Source organism: Musca domestica, unplaced genomic scaffold (assembly GCF_030504385.1).
Source record: "Musca domestica strain aabys unplaced genomic scaffold, Musca_domestica.polishedcontigs.V.1.1 131, whole genome shotgun sequence".
Taxonomy (NCBI): Eukaryota; Metazoa; Arthropoda; class Insecta; order Diptera; family Muscidae; genus Musca; species Musca domestica.
This window is the reverse complement of record NW_026712174.1, coordinates 745,311-766,371: the sequence shown is the minus strand read 5'-3', so window position 1 is coordinate 766,371 and position 21,061 is coordinate 745,311. Positions and strand designations below refer to the sequence as shown.

Genomic DNA, 21,061 nt, shown 5'->3' with positions numbered 1-21,061 from the left:
GACTGAGACCCGGAATTTTCTTTAAATATCCACGATTTAAGAGCCGGTAATTTTCTTTAAAATTTGAGGATTTGATGTGTTGAAGGAATCTACATTTTTAGAAATTCACGGCAAAATTCATTGTTTGGAGCAGCAGCCTTTGTAAGTTATCCTCATTTTGGTGGTTGTTTCTTGGTTTTTTGTCTTATTTCGAGTCTTTGACTTTTGTTAGCTTTTCACAAAATTTTCTTGCAAAATATATATTTTTTAAATATAAATAAAAACACAACAAAATAATTCAATGCTTCAAAATGAAATGTTCTGATTGCTGCAAAACAATTTGCCTCAAATTTTATATGTCAAGTAAATTCGCCTTGCTTGCAATTTCGACATATCGAGTTCCGACAAAAGTTGCTTTGTTGTAATTTTCGCCTACGTTGTTACCTGGTATTTCTACCATGGAATTGTCTATATAGGTCAACGTTTTAGTATATTTCTAGGATTTTCGCAACAACACCGGAATTGCGACAAATTTCGTATTTGAAGCTCGTAATGGGTACTACAACCTATGACGGAAAATTGTATATGTAGGTCCACGTCATAGTATAGCCCCAATTTATTCGGTATTTTATTGATGTTAAAGACATTATTCACCGGAATTGTTTAAAATTAAGTATTCGAAGTTCGGAATCGGTACTACAGCCTATGACAGGAAACTAATTATCCAGCACCACGTCTTCGTATGGCCCCCATAAAAAGGTTTTTATTTAAGCGGTATTTTTCGACTGAGTTTTTTTTTTAAATATTTCAAATTCCTTCCGAATGGTGGAGGGTATAAAAAGTTCGACACGGCCGAACTTAGCTGTTTTTTTACTTTTTAATGTAATTTTTTTACCTTTTTACATTGGATGGGGTTAGAATCGGTTTATGCGGATGGAAAGACCCATATCTCTGGACTCAGTAAAGGTATTAGCACAAATTGTAGCATTTTGGAAAGGTAAGAGTGTCAGATATAATTTGGCATCAATTTTGTTGACCCCCATAATGGGCCCTTTTTGGACTTTTTGGGGGTTTTATAAAAAATATGGGTCCAAAAAATCTATAATTTGACTATAACTTCCGGATCTTGACCACTTACCATAACCATCATGTGACCACTTGTTGGATAGGTATTTTCATAAACTAACGATACCTATATTGTATATATCGGGTAATTGTATACGGGTCTAGTCGGGGTCCTGAACACTTTGGGGTCAAAAATCTGTGGTCCCGGGTCCGTCCCCCAAGAAAAAAATAGTTTCCCGGGATCAGGGTAAAAATACCTACCACTGGAAAAAAATTTCGAAAAAATTTAAGAGTTTTACTAAACTAGAGTTAAGCCAAAAATATAAATATAATTCATATATGTACGCATTGTTTTGAATAAAATATAACATAACTACCATGGTAGAATAATATAGGTAGACGCGTCAACACAGCTGCTGGGACAATGAACAATTTTGGAATTGAAAATGTTGAATGAAAAATTATTTAAATTTGTAAAAATTGTTGAAAAACGCGAATTATAATAGCATCCGAATGACGTATTATAAGAAAACATATAAAAATCTACTTATATCTGAAAAAAACATTTAATTTTTTTGACATATCAATGCTCCCAAGCGTTGATGCATCTACCTGTATTCTTCTGCCATGATAACTACTAATTGCATTTGTTAGTAGTAAACATGGCTCAATAAGAAAGGTTACTCAGCTTCAAAGAAGCAAGAAAAATGCAACTCTGTGCTGGAAATCGTTCCGTTCCGTTACAGGTAGTCGCTTCGACACAGCTGCTGGGACATTGAACTGTCAAACCGATTTTGGAATTGAAAATGTTAAATGAAAAATTATTAAAATTTGTAAAAATTGTTGAAAATGCATTTTATAATAACCTCTGATTTGCGTCGTATAAAAAACATTTAAAAATCCACCTATTTTTCATAAAACATTTTACAAAATCTACCCATGGTACAATGAAGAGAAGGTAAGCCAACTTTGAAAAAATTGCAAGTATAAAGGGCTAAGTACATAAGAAGCTTGAAGTCATGGCTAGGCATTTTTTGTGACATTTCACAAGGGGATTACAGAGCCGCACTAAAATCCAGCCGTCGTTTTCCATTATAATATGACATTAATATGCCTAGCCATGACTTCAAGCTTCTTATGTACTTAGCCCTTAAAGGTCTATCTGTTTGGCTTGTAATGTCAGAATTACTATCAAAACAATAAAAAAGCAAACAACTTGTTGCATTGATTTTGAATAAATAATTTAAAAGCGCGAAAACTGAATGAATGGTCAACATTTCTTTTCAATATCATGTTCTATATATCTCTTATGGTTTATTTCGCGACAAAAACTGTAGATTTTGTCGATGCATAAGCATTTTGAAAACACCCGAATTTGAAGATTATCTGAACAATTTTTTATTTTTGAAAAGAAGACACACACATAAGCAAATGAAGTTGACATATTAAGCCAGAAAAATAAAAAAATTTAATTCATATGGTAGTTCTGCCCTACCTTGAATTCATTGTACCATGCATGGTACAATGAAGAGAAGGTAGGGCAACTTTGAAAAATTGCAAGTATAGAGGTCTACCTGTTTGGCTTGTAATGTCAGAATTAGCATCAAAACAATAACAAAATCAAACAACTTGTTGCATTTAATTTGAGTTAATAATTGAAAACCGCGAAAATTGAATGAAAGGTCAACACACCTTTTCAAAACCAGGTTCTATATATCTCTAAAGGATTATTTCGCTACAAAAACTCTAGATTTTGTCGATGCATACTATGAAATAAACATTTTGAAAACATCCGAATTTGAATGTTTTCTGAACATTTTTTTTTTGTTATTGAAAAGAAAACTCATACATAAACAAATAAAGATGACATATTAAGCCAAGAAAATAAAAAAATTGAAATCATATGGTATCATAGCCCTACCTTGATATCATTGTACCATGGTACCATGCTACCTTTATTCTTCTACCATGGGTACTCGTTTGTTTGAATCATGGTAGAAGAATATAGGTAGTCGCGTCGACACAGCTGCTGGGACAATGAACTGCCAAACCAATTTTGAAATTTTTGAAAAACGCGAATTATAATAGCCTCCTTCTAACTTAGAATAAGAAAACATATAAAAATCTACTTATATTTTAAAAAACATTTCAATTTTTTTGACATTGATATGTCACGCGTTGATGCATCTACCTGTATTATTCTGCCATGCTTTGAATGAATGAACACATCGTGTTCCACCAACATACTTGACAACGTAAGAAGTTCAAAAAAATATTAGCTGCAGCCATGGTACAATGAAGAGAAGGTAGGTCGACTTTGAAAAAATTGCAAGTATAGAGGTCTACCTGTTTGGCTTGTAATGTCAGAATTACTATCAAAACAATAAAAAAGCAAACATCTTTCTGAATTGATTTTGAATAAATAATTTAAAACCGCGAAAACTGAATGAATGGTCAAAATTTCTTTTCAATATCATGTTCTATATATCTCTTATGGTTTATTTCGCGACAAAAACTGTAGATTTTGTCGATGTATTCGTTGCAATAAGCATTTTGAAAACACCCGAATTTGAATATTTTCTGAACAATTTTTTATTATTGAAAAGAAGACACACACATAAGCAAATAAAGTTGACATATTAAGCCAGAAAAATAAAAAAATTTAAATCATATGGTAGTTCTGCCCTACCTTGAATTCATTGTACCATGGCTGCAGCAACCATGCATAGCACGCCGCCGCATACACATGATATACCGCCGCCATCCAATGAATTCTTCAGCTGATTGCGTTTTCCTCATGTCTCATTCGTAAACAACAGAGGTCGCTCGGGTTTTGCATTACACTCATTCGTAAATAACAGAGGGTACGTCTTTCATTTTGGTTTCCCACGCGCCATGTCGGAGTAATCACATACATACAAACGATATTTAATGTTTAAATCCCTCGAAAATGTCTTCCCGCGTCGAACTAAATTTGTTTTTGGAAGTTGATATTCTTACGGCCGGAACGATTGCTGAAGTTATAAACTCGGTTTTAGAATCGCTGCTGTACCAACGGAATCAAATACCATTCGTGTACAAAACGTACAGATATTATGTGAACAAATGGAATGATGACGACGAACAACAAGAGGATATGGAGCAATTGGATAATGTGAAGAATTTTCAAGTCCAAAGACAACGAAATCTAGCTAAATCTACAAAAGACTCTATAAGTGCAATGCGTGAGGTATTGTATTAAATAACAAAAGGAAGATTGTTTTACTCACAAGTACTCCTCTCTCATAGGCAATAAATGATACGTTTAGACGGACAGCGGTAAAGTCTTTAAGGTTTTTGTTTGGCGGTACACCATTTACACCGAAAGAATCTTACACGATTCATATACCCATAGAAAATGTGCTAACAAATCACGATTGGGAGCAGCATCGAATAGAAGCCCAAAAACTGAACGAAACGTTAATGTAAGTGCTTTTATTTCATTATTATTATTTTTTTTATTACATTGACGAAAAATTTTGTTACAGATCTTTGTTAACGAATGAATCACTTTATTCCATATTCTCTCAAAATCTAAGTCCAACAAACGTCTACTTGGAATTTGAATTATTTGACAACCCAATGACTTCAACTCGATCATCGCAAGATTCGAAGTCGAATATGTACCCCAAGGAGTTTTCTGCAATACCATCAAGTTGCAAGGACATTCAAATAAATTTAATTCATAAACGTAAACCAGAATCGGAAAATATGATATTTAAATGTTGTAAGGATCTGCACATATTTGAAGATAACATAAGTCCTTACTTAAAAAATAGTACATCTCCGTCTGGCTTTTATGGGGGCAAAAAATCCAATTTTTTCAATCAAGATGTCGGATGGTGGGAGTCTGAAGTAATCGTACGGGGATTTAAGGAGCAATCAATAAAAGGGCAAAATATTTGGAAATAATTTGTTGCTATATTTAAATTGATACAAATATGATATATTTTTGCTTATTTTTTATATCAACAATTCAACACTTAATGTTGAGAAAATCTATTTTGTGGGTCACTAGATAAATAAATCGAAATATTTAGTTAAATTATTTCCCAAAATGGATCAATTATTTACTATTACTACAATCGCCATTGCAGTACTCATTTTAACAAATGGTGTTGCCACGAAATAAGGTGCGTCGAAAAAAGCATTCCATTCAAGGTAAATCCATGGTATAATAAGGAGTAGAACAGCTTCGTAGAACTATAGAAATACAGCCCTGAGGCTATGCCCGCTTCCTGGCAGTATTAATCAAAATTTAAGTTGTTTTTATTTATTTGATATTTGTGTTAATTTCTAAAATGAGTCAATTAGCGCGAAAGATGAATGAATCATTAATGTGCGCCCGCAATTTAAGTTTCTTCCAATCATTGATTTTGAAAATATTATGTTTTTATTTTTTAAAACAACAAATACATACACAAAAATGGCAGAAGTCGGGCACACTTAGAAAAAAATTGTAATCAGCTGGGAGCTCTACCTTACCTTTTTCTTGTACCATGGGTAAATCTACCTTGCTTCCAGGGTTCAATAAGAAAAGTTGATCAACTTCAAAGAAACTAGAAAAATGAAACTGCAGTCATAAATCTTCAGCAGTAAGTTTGGCCGGCAATTGAAAAGATATAGTGCAGTATGCGACATGATTTCATTTGATTAGCTTGAAAATATGGACCTTGCGAGGAAGATAAGAATGCGGATCACATAGGTTCAGGGTATATAGGGGTCAAACAACGAATAGAGACCAAATCAAGTATCGTAGAAATAGTATATTGAAAATAAAGGCCAACATAGAGAGAACGCCTAAAACGTTAGTTAACGTTAACGGAAATTCATATAGCTGCACTAAAATTTTTTTCTAAATTTTATGAGCTCAAGTATATATATATATATATATATATATATATATATATATATATATATATATATATATATATATATATATATATATATATTTATATATATATATATATATATATAAACCAAATAAAACAAGGTCATTTAATTTAAATGAAACATTTAATGTAAAACAAAACCATACTCCTACTAACTACACTATAAAAATACATATTGTTAGTAGGTGTATGTAAAAGTGTATGTATAAGTTTGTGGACATATGTATGTACTAGTATGCTAAGTTTCTTAATAACTTAGTAAGGGCACTTTAAGAGTGAAGTGTAATAGAAATTTGTATATATGGGAAATATAACTAATTTTCTGCAATAAAATAATTAAATTGCATTCGAGACTGATATAGATAGACTTATACTACAAATTTGTTACATAACATTTGGACGGAATTTTCGCATAATATTCGATTAACAATAGTTAATACTAAATGGAATGTGCGTTAAAATCTTGGACGGAAATATGTTAAAATTTAGAATCAATTGTTAAAAATAGATGTGGATATAAATGTTAAAAATGTTACAATCAATAAAGTATTCAAATTGAAATTGTAGCGCCGGTTGGCATGATTTCGCGTCGTTTTTCCTAAAATATGAAAAAGAACACATTATGTATTTAATGTTTTTTATAAGTATATTTAGACATACCCATTTGGAAACGCAATGTTGGACTAGACATGCGGCCGTCACCGCCATTGCTGTATGCTAAAACACGCATGTTATAACTTTTTCCTGGCGTCAAATTGTTAATATATGCCTCAAGTTTTTGACCAACTGGTATAATCGTATCGTTTGCTGTTATCATATTTTGATCGCTTTCCCATACACGGACCTTGAAGCCTTCAATAGGTTCTTCATCTTGCGCAGGCGACACGTAACGCCATACCACTCGTACCATGGACGGATTGATGCCGTATACGTGAACCGATGATGGTGGTTTCTGTGGTGCTTTTCTATATGTACGCTCTTTCAAGAAGAAAATATAAAATGTATATAAAGTTTTAACTCTCTTTGATAATGACCAACAAATATAATACCTTCGAATCTCTCGCTCTCGGGACCCTCACCAGCAGCATTATAGGCCATTACTTTCACAAAGTAGTACGTATCGGGCTGTAAACCAACTATTAACGCCCAATTTCTTATTGTGCGTGATAGATAGTAAACGGCATCCTCTTCTTGATGAGTGGTTTTCCAATATTTGATCTAAGAATTATATACATTATTGTATGCAAAGAATAATTAAGTTACTTTTGTAAAATACCCTGTGTCCTATAAGCTTTCCTCTAATATTTTCACGAGTCATGTCAATTGGTTGCCATGTTACATTGAATGCCGTCGAATTGAATGCTATTGCTATCGGCTTTTGTGGTGCAACTTGTGGCATATCTTCAGCAGAGTATATTGTAACCGGTTCGCTTTCTGGGCCTTTGCCAACGTCGTTAATAGCTTGAACTTTTACCTCATACTCTGTATAATAATTATTCAGAGGAATGTTAACAACTGCCATGCCTATGTGATCGTGACGGTCAATAATCTCAGAAGCCCATTCATATTTTCCTTTTAGGCGCCAAAATACTTTGTAATGTATACCACGACTATGCTGTTCTTCGGGAAGCAGAGGGTCCCAGGTTATTGTGAGGTCGCCAATTTTTCCGCCACCACCACCAACATTGCGTGGAGCTATGTAAGGCTTATCCTCATGGGTACTGTATATAGGAGATGGTGCTGAAGGTATGCCGATACCTAGATCATTTACCGCTGCTACACTAAATTCATACGATGACCAAGGAGTCAAATTTGTAACTTCAGCTTGTTGTCTGTTAGTATAGCGATCAACTTCACGCGCCTGCACATGTGTTGATACATTTACCCACGTCCGATTCCAATTCGTACGTCCCAAAATATTATAATAGCGGATTGGACGTCCATTGTTACCACCATCCACCCATTCTATGAGTGCTTTTGTCTTTGCAATATCAATAACTTGTACTCCGCCCGGAGCACTGGGTGCGCCTTCGATAACAACATGTGTCTTGGCACTAATTTCATTTACGGACGATTTCACTACGCATTCATAATCGCCACCATCCAACATAGTAACATTGTGCACAGTCAAACGATTGTAGTCGATTATCTTCAAAAAAGAACAAGTAAAATGTTAATTGAACATGTCGAATCTAAGACACGCTGAACTAATACTCACAATTCGTTCTGTGCCATCGTGGTTGTTGCGAAGAATTTCTCCATTGTGTTTCCAAACGTAAGCCACGTCCAAAAGCTCATCGTAGCTAGCCTCACATTGTATATAAATCAAATCCTGCACTTGTGTGGTAATCCTTGGTGGCGGAGTTTGGATGAAACGCAGCTCTTCTATATATCGAAGGGAAATAAAATCGGCATTATAGACTTTAGTATTCAAAATAATTCAACTTACGCAAAACAATAAGTCGCGCACGCGACTCATCAGATCCTGCTAGATTTGAGGCTACACAGCTATAAACACCTTCGTCGTCTCTTGATGTTGGCGAGATTATTAACGTTCCGCTGGGAAGAATTCGACGGTGTCCTCCTGCCCCAATAAGCTGTTCGTCTTTTTTCCATTGTATTTTAGGACGTGGTGCTGCCTCTGGATCACATTCAATCGTCGTGTTACCGTTATAAACAGCGTAAATTTCTGACTCCAAAGGCCTTTTCTTGAATGACGGCTTCATTGTAAGAACTCGCAACTGTGCAGAAGAATATGCGGTTTTAAGCTGATTAGCAGCGCCGCATTGGTACATGCCATCATCACGATCTGGCTCAAGGTATTTTATGGTTAACAGATTATCTTGTATGACATATCGATCTTTATCAATCTTTTCGGGATCCAAGTACTCTGCATTCTTATACCAAGTGTAATTCACATCAGGTATAGCAAATGCCTCACAGATAAAGGTGACATCACTATTATAGTCTTTCACTTTGTCTTTTAAGGGTATCGAAAATTGCGGCTTCATCTGAATATTAATGAACACGGATTTCTCCAATGATTTGCGTGGATTTGCAATGGTACAAGTGTATTCACCATTGTCATTTGTCGTAGCGTTTTGGATAACTAGTACTCGGTTATAGTTCGTTGCATAGGCATTTCGCTGCAAAGGTTGGCCCCGCCTTGTCCAATTATAGGATGGTATTGGATAACCGAATGCCATACATTCCAAACGAATTTCATCGCCAGCAATTGGGGCTTCTGGAAATACCTAAAAAGAAAAAATATATCGTATTAAATATACAAGCAAGCACGTCTAAAAATTGTTCCTTCTATCTGAAAACATCGTTTTTAACAAATCTTTTATGATGCGTTTCGCGGTAGTTTAAAGCATATTTGGTGGTTTTGAAATCTCTAATAGAGCTACCAGAAAACACATACAGCTCTTAGAATTTAGCACAAAGCATCTTACAAATATTTTATTACTAAGATATAATTATAAACACTACATGCGTAAGCTATATAATACTCACCTTTGGAAACGAATTAGCAAAGATCAATTCCTGATAATTACTATTCGGTTTAACACGTAGTGGGAAGAAAGGTCCATTTCTTCCAGTATCTGAAACAACGGTTTGAACTGTACATGAATAATTGGCCCTATCTACAATCTCTATATATGAGAAATATAAGGCGCCATCATTAGAAACAAAAACACGATGATCTTCATCCACGAAATTCGGAAATTTGTCGCGAGACCAATAGTATTTAACTTCCGGATAATGCTGAGGAGGATCGCAGAAAATAGATTTGCCCCAGTTCATGTCTCCCGTTTCAGCGGAACGTTTTAAGTTAAATTCCATTATGAAACCAAAATTGAGATGTGCACTTTCAGATCGAACACGACCAAATTTATTCTCTGCCACACAGTGATATGCACCTTGGTCTAGAGCTTGCTTAGGGTCGTATATAATCAAATTTCCACCGGAAACAGTATAACGATCATCTTTAATGGGATCTATTCTCTTATACTCCAGGGTATCATTCACGTAAACTTCACGGTACCAACTGTATGTTGGAGTTGGGTATCCTCCAGCTAGACAGCTTAAGGTGACGTCATTAATTAAACGATTTTTGCTTGTATCAAAAGTTGTGTCATTTGGCTGCTTTACAAAGTAGGGACCGCGTGGAATTTTCTCAGCATCTCGTATATCCATTCCATAATGAAAGCGGCGTTTTTCATCAGATTTTAGGTTAATATTCTCCGGATTGTGCAATAATTTTGATTCACAAATGAACAAATTTAATTCAAAATCGTAAGCAGGCATAAACATCCACCTATCTTTAAGTTTTGAAAAGCCATAAACCAGGCGGTCTCGTATAAATCCATTGTCTCCATATTGACCTGTTCAAGTAAAATGTATACCATAATAACATAAAGTTCAGAAGTAATTTAAAATACGGATCTATTTTCCTTACCGGAAAATCCTCTGTTTTGATTCCTATTGGCAGACCCACCGATTGTATTGAAATACTGGCTAGGATTCCGATTAAAATCGCTGTTGTAATTGCGTTGTACAAGGAAGCGATTATCGTGCAAGTCTTCATTTTCAATAGCTTGGTCTTCGTCGAATGAGAAAGAATCTTCCACCATTAGGAATGGTGAATTATCATCGTTAACCCAGCTATTGGGACCGGTCTGCCGAGCCGACGTCCAAAACCGATTTTGGCGCTGATTCTGTAATATTAGTTGCTTCAAAACGAAAGCGTGCTTATCAACATTGTCAACATTTATTAACTCGGCATTGTACGCTTTACAAATTTTCTTTGCCTCCATCCAATTTCGTTTTGGTGAGCGTATAAAGCGGTAGCAAGTTTGACGGTATGATATCCAGTGTTCGGGACAAAAGTTATCTTCATCATTGTATGAATCAACAAAGCCTATACCTGTCGAAGTGTATCCACCGCTTGATCCAGAATTACGACTGAATGGATCGTAATTTGTTGTCCCACCCAAATTATTAGAGTTTAATTGACGGTTCAAATTCGATTCGTAGTAATTATTTGGGTTGGTGCTCCCTCCTAATTGATTTTGGTCTTGCAATGATGTTAGCAGTGGGTTGTCATACTGTGTCGTACCGGGGAGTGTGTTCTGTTGGGCGTTAGTATATTGTGGATTATATCTAGGTTGATATGATTGTGGATCGGAAGCTAATTGCCCATTTGAGGATGCAATGCAGAATACAAAAATAAATGCCACTGCACTATAACAGTAATTGGTTGTAAACAATGTATTTAAATGCAACATATTTGCTTGTGATTTTAATATAGATTCTACGGGAAATCTTTTCTGTATTTCTCTTTATTTAAAATACATGTTTTTACAAAATTCGTTGTTTTCCTTTGCACCTGAAAATGAAAAAAAAAATGTCAAAACATTGAAATTTCACTTATAAATGAATGTTAAATTATGAAATTAGACCTATTGTATATATTAAAATTGTTAGCTGAACAAACATCTACATATACATCATATATATTGTAAATATGAAGCTACTCAAGAATGACAACAACAACAACTGACTCATAGGTGTGGTTCAATCTAAACTTGACTTCAAAAATTTAATTAAATAATTTCATAAACCCTACACTAAAACTATAAAATGTAATCAGGACAGGCCTCTTTTTGTTATTTAAAGCTCTTTACACTTGATACACTTGATGAACAAAATATATTGAATACATTTGTAAGCCTGACTTACACCCAAACCACACCTTAATTCTTAATTAACTCGCAGCACTGTATATTCTGGTATATTATTTATTGGTCTATATAGTTTTCAATGTTGTAAATTACTTATTGAACATATTACCGTTTTACAATTCTTATAGTAGTCTAATATATTTTTTATAAAATTTATAAAAAAAAAAAAGTATCTTTCACGAAAATACACAAGCTTCAAATAAAAAACAAAGATGAAGATTGAAAGAGATTGAGCTGGCAAACAATCGATGCATTTCCATTGACAATATCGATATTTTCTTTAAAAGGGATTATCGATTGATAATTGTGCTATCGATATTATCGACGACATGCCACCAATTGAACTACGTAATGCTAGGAACACAATTGGAGCGAACGACGAATTTCGCCCTACGCGGCGACAAAATGAGCCGCGAAAATTCGTCGTATGGAACACAATACCGACGAAATTATAAAACAGCTGATGAAGTTGTTTACTTTTTGCTCATTTGTTGACTACAATGAATTATACAAGAACACATAATTCTTTACGTTCTCTATTATAATTTAACTTATGTCCATCTTCTCTATTATAAATTCACTGATATCCATCTTCACTCAGGCGCAAGTACACAAATAAATAAACAAATTAATTATGTTTTTTTTATACGAGTAACAGATAGTAGAGTGACCATAACAAATTTTAAAGTAAAAAGTAACTTTATTTACTAAAACACATAAAATTCGTACAAGTATGGCCACCTTGTTCTGTTTTGTTCGCCGGTCGCCGGCGTATGAAATAGAAATAAAGCTAATTGAGTTCGCGGCGACCGACGAAATTTTCGCCGGTGCCGTGATTGTGTGCACTTCCATATACACATATGTGTTTTATTTTTGACGACGAACATACGCCGCGAAAAAATTCGTCGTTCGCTCCAATTGTGTTCCTAGCATAAAGTTTCCAAATTCATATTTATATTAAGGTGGGAATATATAAAGCGCTTAGGCTGGACATACATAAAGCGCATATTTGGCTGGCTTCTTCGTAGATGAACAAAGGAGTTTTAGGTTGACCTAGTTCGATTTTGGCCCTAGTCTCCTTCGTTCATTTCCGAAGAAGCCAGCCGATGACTTAAGCCAGCCAAATAAGCGCTTTATGTATTCTCAGCTTAAGGCTGGAGCATATTTGGCTGGCTTAAGTCATCGGTTGGCTTCTTCGGAAATGAACAAAGGAGCCTATGCCCAAAATCGAACTGAATCAACCTAAAACTCCTTTGTTCATCTACGAAGAAGCCAGCCGGTGACTTAAGCCAACGAAATATGCTTTTTATGTGTTTCCAGCCTAAGCGCTTTATGTATTCCCAGCTTTATTTGGCTGGCTTAAGTCATCGGCTGGCTTCTTTGGAAATGAACAAAGGAGCCTAGGGCCAAAATCGAACTAAGTCAACCTAAAACTCCTTTGTTCCTCTACGAAGAAGCCAGCCGATGACTTAAGCCAGCCAAATATGCGCTTTATGTATTCCCACCCTTAAGCTGCTATCAGACGATAAGGGTGGAAATACATAAAACGCATAATTGGCTGACATAAGCCAGCTTGTGGCTGGTTTTTTCGTATAGGAGAATTCGGTACTTAGATTTCGAAATGAGTTCTACCTTCTTTGTCAAAATGTTGTCTATATAGGTTGACATTTTCTCTTGACATTCGGTATTTTAACGATTCCATAACGACATTTTCTATAGGATTTGTTTCAAAATCGGTATTAGGAGTATATAAGGGGTTCTTGCATATTATAAGAATTTCCGATTGGTGTCGTACATGGTACAATAAAAAGGTAAGGTAGAGCTATCATCTGATTACAATTTTTTTCTAAGTGTGCCCGACCAATTTTTTGTATGTATTTATTGTTTTGAAAAATGAAAACAAAATATTTTTAAAACCAATGGTTGGAAGACACGTAGATTGCGGCTCGCGCATTAAAGCTATTAACCAATTTAGCCATGAAATTGAAAGATTAAACAGTTTGGATCATATTTTCGAGGGAAAATCCAGACATTTCATTTTAAAAATCTGGAAAAATATGAAAAAATGAAAACAACTTGTGACATATAATTTTGAACGAGTCCGACAGTAAGCGGGCATAGCCTCAGGGCTCTATTTCTGCAGTTTTACGAACCTGTTCTACCTCCTTATTGTACCATGGGTGTCGTATAAGAAATCTTATAAATTTGTAATTATTAAAAAAAAACTTTTTAAAATTTTTGACACATCAAAGTAATCTTCTACCACGGAAGAGAAGGTTGGCTAAGTTGGAAATTAAATAGGCCTTCCATAATGGATTGTAATGTCAGAATTACTATCAAAACAAATTCAACAAATAGTTTATTACCAAATAAATAAAACAACTTGTTGCATTGATTTTGAATATATAAACGTAGAAAAATTATTTAAATTTATAAAATTGTTGAAAAACGCGAATTATAATAGCCTCTCGAATGACGTAGTGTAAGAAAACATATAAAAATCTACTTATATTTAAAAAAACATTTAATTTTTTTGACATATCAATGCTCCCAAGCGTTGATGCATCTACCTGTATTCTTCTGCCATGGTACCATCATTTTAAACAGATTTGTCATGAAAATCGAAAGAATATATAAACGTAAAAAAGTTTGACGTTTCGTCTGAAGTATTTGGACAGTTCCATGGTAAAAGAATACAGGTATATGTATCAACGATTGAGAACACATATATATGTCAAAAATATTTCAATGTTTCTTCAAAAATAAGTAGATTTATATATGTTTTCATATGTGACGCCAATCGGAGGTTGTTATGGTATGCATTTTTTAACAGTTTCTACAAATTTGAATAGTTTTTCATTCAAAAAGTACAATTTCAAAATTGGTTTGACGGTTCATTGTCGCAGCAGCTGTGTCGATGCGTCTACTTGTATTCTTCTGCCATGGACAGTTCATAGTACCATAATTTTTTCTAGATTTGTCATGAAAATCGCGCAATAACAAGGTATTCCTGCATGTTTTAAAAACCAAATAAAATGTCAAAATTTCCTTGTGTGGAATTTCAGACAATTCCATTGAAAAGTGTAGATAAAATCATCAAAATACCGAATATTGAGGAGTACCGTTATATGGGGGCTATACGATATCGTGGACCGATATAGCCCATCTTCAAACTTGACCTGCCTGCAGACAAAAGAGAGATCTGTGCAAAATTTTAGCTTCCTACCTTAATTCGCTTTGACTGAAGCGTGATTACAACAGATGGACAGACTGGCAGGGCTAAATTGTCTTAGACTTTTACGCTGATCAAGAATATATATACTTTGTTGGGTCTAAAATGATTATTTCGATGAGTTTCAAACGGAATGACTATGTATGGTGTGGGGTAAAAAAAATGTATGGTGTGGGGTAGAAAAACGAAGACGAAGAAGTAAGAGAAATGACAGAACCTAAATAAAGTTAAAAAGCAGTAAGCTTGGCCGGGCCGAACTTTGAATACCCTCGACCATTTGGAAATTTTCCAAAAATAAAATCAGTTAAAAACTCTGTTAAAAATTTAAAAACATATTGGGGTTTATACGACGTGGGCCTACATAGGCATAGTTTGTCATAAGCCATTACCATATTCAAATTCGAAACTTGAAAAAAACGGTAAATAATCCAGCTAAATTCATCAAAATACCGAATATAGGGAGGTACCGTAATATCGGAGCTATACTAAGACCTGGACCTGCATAGCAAATTTTCTGTCACAGGCTGTTGCATCCATTACCAACTTCAAATCCGACATCTCAAGCAATTTCGGTGAGTATTGTACCTAAAATCGTCAAAATAACGAATATAGGGAGGTACTGATATATGGGGCCTATACGAAGACCTGTACCTGCATAGACAGGATCTACAGACTGTAGATCCCATTACGAACTCTAAATACGTAATTTGAAACTACTTCGGTAATAAAGACGCTGAAATCATGAAAATATCGAATATTGGGAGGTACTGATATATGTGGCCTAAACGAAGACCTGGACCTGCACCCTACGAACTCTAAATGCGTAATTTAAAACTACTCCTCCTGTAGTATCCATTACATACTTCAAATACCAAATTTGAAACAATTCCGGTGAAGAATGTCGCTAAAATCATTAAAATATCGGATATCGGCGGGTGCCGTTATATGGAGGCTTAACCTGTCTACTGGCAAAATAAACACGTGTGCCAAATTTTAGCCATCTATCTCAATTAGTTCGAAAGATAGCGTGATTACAACAGACAGACGGACATCGCTCAATCGACTTACAATTTTACGCTGATCAAGAATATATATACTTTGTTGGGTCTGACATGAGTATTTCGAGGAGTTACAAACGGAATGACAAAATTAATATACCCTCCAAAGTATTGTGGAGGGTATAAAAATGTACAAAAAAATCATACTCAACAGTTTATTACTTGAATTAAAAGCGTCATCGCCAAACGAAATTTTTAAGGTTGGATAGTTTTACTTACGAGGAATTACTAAGCCTAGTTTAGTCTCCAATTAATTTTCGACATCAATAATTCATATTAATTTTCTTTATTAGCCCGATTGTTATATTTTTCACATTTAACATCCCAAAGTGCTGGCAACGACCCGTAAACTTCCATCATCTCAAAAACAGCGTACGAAAATAAACTATATCAATCGATTGCAATCGTTTCGTTCTGTATTTTCTCGAAGTACGAAACGAAACAAAGCCGATATTAAGATAACGGAACTTGTTTTTTATTTTGTACTATTACAAAGTACCGAAGTACATTAAAGCAGTCGTATTGTTTGTGTATTTCAGGCATTGAAATGTTTGTGGTTGTTTTGAATAAAAACGATTCAAAAAAATTAAAGTTTGTGACTTCGTGTGAGCAGTACGTTATTCGTTTCGTTTGTTTTCTTTCGCTGTTATCAGCGTACGAAAATAAACTTTACTAAACGTTTGCAATCATTTTGTTCCGTATTTTCTTGAAGTACGAAACAAAACAAAACCGGTATTAGGATAACAGGACTTGTTTTGTATTTTGTACTGTTTGCGTAGATGAGTGGAGACAAAAACAAAACTGAAATGTAGTCTCCTGGATGAAGCAACAACAAAACTTATTACAAACGTTTCTCTGTATATTACCTCATTATAAACAAAGAAAACTAATATTAATTTAAATTCAAGCCTTTTTATTCATTTATAACCTCCATCATACAATGTAAAAAGTGTCAAAAACAGTATTTAGATTGACGACTCTAAATGTAGCATTTATAATGTCGCACAGCAAACGTTTGGCAAATCACAGTCGATGTTCATTAAAGCAATCGTATTGTTTGTGTACTTCTGGCATTGAAATGTTTGTGGTATTGTTTTGTTTAACGTGCAAAACGATTTAAAATAATTTTAAAATTTTTTACTTCGTGTGTACAGTACTTTATTCGTAGTCTCCTGGATGAAGCAACAACAAAACTTATTACAAACGTTTCTCTGTATATTACCTCATTATAAACAAAGAAAACTAATATTAATTTAAATTCATGCCTTTTTATTCATTTATAACCTCCATCATACAATGTAAACAGTGTCAAAAACAGTATTTAGATTGACGACTCTAAATGTAGCAGTTATAATATCACACAGCAAACGTTTGGCAGATCACAGTCGATGTTCATTAAAGCAATCGTATTGTTTGTGTACTTCTGGCATTGAAATGTTTGTGTTATTGTTTTGTTTACGTGCAAAACGATTTAAAATAATTTAAAATTTTTACTTCGTGTGTACAGTACTTTATTCGTTTCGTTTATTTTCTTTCGCTGCTATGCACCTTTTCTCTTTAAAGAAAAAAACGTTACTACGGGGCACTTTAACGATGGCCCGAAGGTTGCTTAACTTCAAAGAAACTAAAAAAATACAACACAATGCTGGAGCCTTGTAGTGTCAAATAGACTTTTAGATATGGAACAGTTGATTTTGTTTATTTTTTAACAAAATGCTTATGTTGGGGAAAACCCGGAAACAAGAATGGAATTTTGGGGTTATTCAACAAGGTTGAATCTTTAATAGTAGGTCAATATAGTTTTATCCTAGAATTTTACAATGTGTTACCCATTAACGTATATTATGTATATTTTATTCAAAACTATACACAAAATGTGTATTTAGGGGGTAGCTTTGTTCTACCTTCTGTAATTGTGCCATGCTTTCAACTACCTTTTTATTCTTCGTTCAATTGGACTTGTTCATTATGAACTATACAAATGTGGAATGTTTTGACGTTAAAAGTAAACAGCTGACGGTAATATGAGATCTATTAATGCTGCCAAGGGTGTAGTAAAGTAACTTGTTGATTATTTTCGTGAAAATTGTTATTTATTAAAATATGATGCTGGATGTGTATTGGCTATGATAGTAGAAATAATACATAGCAAAATCTAACGTAAACCACCAAAGATATATATAAAGGAGGCGTGATAGAATGTCGGCAAATTATACGCGAGATACGGAACTGAGAAATGTACAATCAAACGATTTGTACCAATTGGCCGTCATTTTAGATGATAACAACTATTGGCAAAAATTGATGGAAAGCATACCAAAAACTATAAATAATAAACTCTATGGTCCATCATGTAACATCTATGATGATGTGTACTCCAGTGCTCCCCTAGCTATCAGTGAAAGAAAATACAACAATGATCATATACGTCTTATACAAAATGCCTATAAACGGACAGGAGAATTGTGTGCCGAGTTGTTGTTTGATGAGTGGGGTACTTCTGGACGAAAACATGAACGCCCTACCCTAGGCTTACTATTATATTTACTTGTAAAAGCTCATTTGTTTCGTGGCGCTGATTATGTAGCAGAAACATTACTAAAAGGTAATATTTATTTTACATGCAATTTTAGGCGATGGAGGCCTTTAGTAAAAAAATAGTACATAGTTCGCATCCATTCCATTTATAGAAAATATACTTGTAGTTAAAATCAATTTGCTTATTTTCACATTAAACGGTAACAACTTTAGACTGGCTGGAGGGTATATGCCGTCACCTCCTTAAGGCTACCATTGTTTAAATCTTATTGTTCTATATACAGTTTGTAAGCATAATTTTACAATAATGTCGTTTGATTTTGTAGAGGAAAAACCTCCAAGGCCAATAGAGGGTCCGGCCGCCGAAATTTCTTGTGGATTTCCTTCTTCAATATTTGCCAACGTTAAGGATATTGTAGAGGACAGCCAATATTATCCTGGCACTGAATTGCTACAACAGAATGCCAATTTTGAGAGTAGTACAATGGACAACAATAAAGATTACTATACTAAATATAAGGGCCCAATTGATAAATATTTTGCACCATCATTTTCTTCTAACAACGATAACGCTGAGGCCCCAAAACCACCCCCACGATTGTTACGATCAGCAAGGCTGATGAAGCAACAAATGCTACAAAATACTCAGCCTCGGCAACCTGAAAACACTGAGCCAACAGCCACTTTGACAAATCAACGTGAAGCGAATTCTATTGAAACATCGAATGGTGAAGCCTCGTCAATAACAACAGATAATTTGCCGAATTTTTCCTTACTAATGAAGTCCTCCAACAGCATTAGAAACGATTCTACTCCGAAATTAAGCTTTTTAATTGGAAATTCGGTCATTTTATCTCAGTCAACTGATGAAAACAATGGCATACATATTCCAGATACACGTAGCACAGAAGCCTGTTTACCCTCCAATGATATTGATGATGTGCAAACAAGTCAAGACCTGCCAGCAATAAGCGCCTTAAATTTAAATGGCGAAAGAGACGTATCCCATGATGTGAATAACTTGGAGGATGATGTGCCATCGGTGGCATTAAATTTTTATGCCAACAGTCCAATAAACTCTAGAAGCATTGATATAGCATCTAACGAAGTACCCTGTGTGGTAGAATCCATGGGCCATGAGATGAATACACAACTTTCAGAAATTGATAACGAGACTGACAATTCGGACGACGACGATATTGATGATGACGACGCGGATGTGCCAAATTTAAGCATTTTTAATGATTCCAGTTTAACGAGTGTAACCAACACAAGTGCAGAAAATAGCTTCGAGCAGAACAATGATAGCAGGCCAACATCAGCTGATAACATTCCACCTATACATTCCGAATGCATTCCGACTCTAAATTGACTTGTAATAAAAACTCAACAATTGTGTTAGTATTTTTTCATTAAATCTCAAAAACTACCTGATAGTCTGTTATAGTATGTTATTTAAATTGCAAATTAACAATTATTCCATCTTAACATTGTGTAAAATATTCAATCAATCTTACGTGCTTATGCGATATATATTACAAACTATATTATGTTAACGTACAATTTTATAATTTTATATTTGGTCCTAATTTTTAACGAAAGTATACATGTATACTTATAAAACATTTTATTTGTTAAGAGAGACAAAAAATATAAGAACTCACATTAAAAATAAATAAATGTTTGAACAAGTACAAAAATATAAATGTTTAAAGTCCACATAATAAAATTAGGGCAGTTTGAAGACCGTTTTCTCAAAACAATTTTTCGCTGACTTCTACCGCCATAGTTTTTGTGATTGCTTCTGCCTGATTTCAATCAAAAGTGCAATAAAAACAATGGACTCAAACCAGGATTGTTAATAAACGTACGTGTCATCTGAACTTATTAGGATATATAAAACTTATATTTATATACATAAAAAATACAAGTAATAATAATTATACATTAATAGCCTGATCACAACTCTTTTGTTTAAGGCAGACAAGCAATTGATACCCAGACAATCAAGTTTTTATTTCAGTTTATTTACTTTTTTCGTCTGGGAGTAAAAGCTCATTGTACCCATTGCCCCACTGTCAAAAAGAAAATTTGTTTAATATATTTTTTTTAAATTATTACGTCCGTTGGTTTTAGTCGTGGCGTGTCGGTGCCCGGACATAAACACCATTGCAATTATGGGGATTATGCCCGGTTTGTTTTTGGTCATAATAATAATGTGGGGATAGTGTCCGCTTCCAACACAGAATCAAAGATTTCTAAAATTAATTATTTTTGTACGTAGTCCACACAGCAAACGGTCATACTTTATTATTTGGATTATGGGTATTATCACCGAAAAAAAGGTCATAATCCCCATAATTTCAATGGGGATTGAGGATTTTGCATTTTTTTTTTTTTTGGATTCTCCATTTCAAATAAAAGTGTAAATGGTGGTGGCGGAAATATCAACCCACCTCGAAATATTGGTCGCCGAGCTGGGTCGATTTAACTATGTGTGTCCGTCTGTCC

The 21,061-nt window shown here is 34.4% G+C and overlaps 3 protein-coding genes and 1 long non-coding RNA gene across 4 annotated transcripts in view; 2 read left to right on the top strand and 2 right to left on the bottom strand.

The window, feature by feature from the left end:
• Positions 1–324, bottom strand: part of LOC109613176 (uncharacterized) — a 44,327-nt gene extending 44,003 nt beyond the window's left edge. The window contains exon 1 of the long non-coding RNA XR_009341630.1: positions 94–324. This is a non-coding gene — a long non-coding RNA (uncharacterized LOC109613176). The remainder of the gene's footprint in view (positions 1–93) is intronic.
• Positions 325–3,904: 3,580 nt separating this feature from the next.
• LOC101890842 (uncharacterized) lies at positions 3,905–5,128 on the top strand. Its single transcript, XM_005186238.4, has 3 exons — positions 3,905–4,273; positions 4,333–4,508; positions 4,572–5,128. Exons 1-3 carry the CDS (start codon positions 3,995–3,997, stop codon positions 4,993–4,995), a joined length of 879 nt encoding a protein of 292 aa, XP_005186295.3. The 5' UTR covers positions 3,905–3,994; the 3' UTR covers positions 4,996–5,128.
• Positions 5,129–6,134: 1,006 nt separating this feature from the next.
• Positions 6,135–11,930, bottom strand: LOC131800927 (contactin-like). Its single transcript, XM_059118793.1, has 9 exons — positions 11,832–11,930; positions 10,438–11,367; positions 9,492–10,363; positions 8,425–9,229; positions 8,194–8,360; positions 7,252–8,124; positions 7,025–7,193; positions 6,636–6,953; positions 6,135–6,573 (listed from the first exon to the last, which is right to left on the bottom strand). The coding sequence occupies exons 2-9, from the start codon at positions 11,264–11,266 to the stop codon at positions 6,467–6,469; spliced, it is 4,140 nt and encodes a 1,379-aa protein (XP_058974776.1). The 5' UTR covers positions 11,267–11,367; positions 11,832–11,930; the 3' UTR covers positions 6,135–6,466.
• A 5,754-nt stretch (positions 11,931–17,684) lies between these two features.
• Positions 17,685–19,954, top strand: LOC101888716 (protein Tube). The gene is made up of 2 exons (XM_005186225.4): positions 17,685–18,617; positions 18,877–19,954. The coding sequence occupies exons 1-2, from the start codon at positions 18,212–18,214 to the stop codon at positions 19,920–19,922; spliced, it is 1,452 nt and encodes a 483-aa protein (XP_005186282.1). The 5' UTR covers positions 17,685–18,211; the 3' UTR covers positions 19,923–19,954.
• The last annotated feature ends 1,107 nt before the right edge of the window (positions 19,955–21,061 follow it).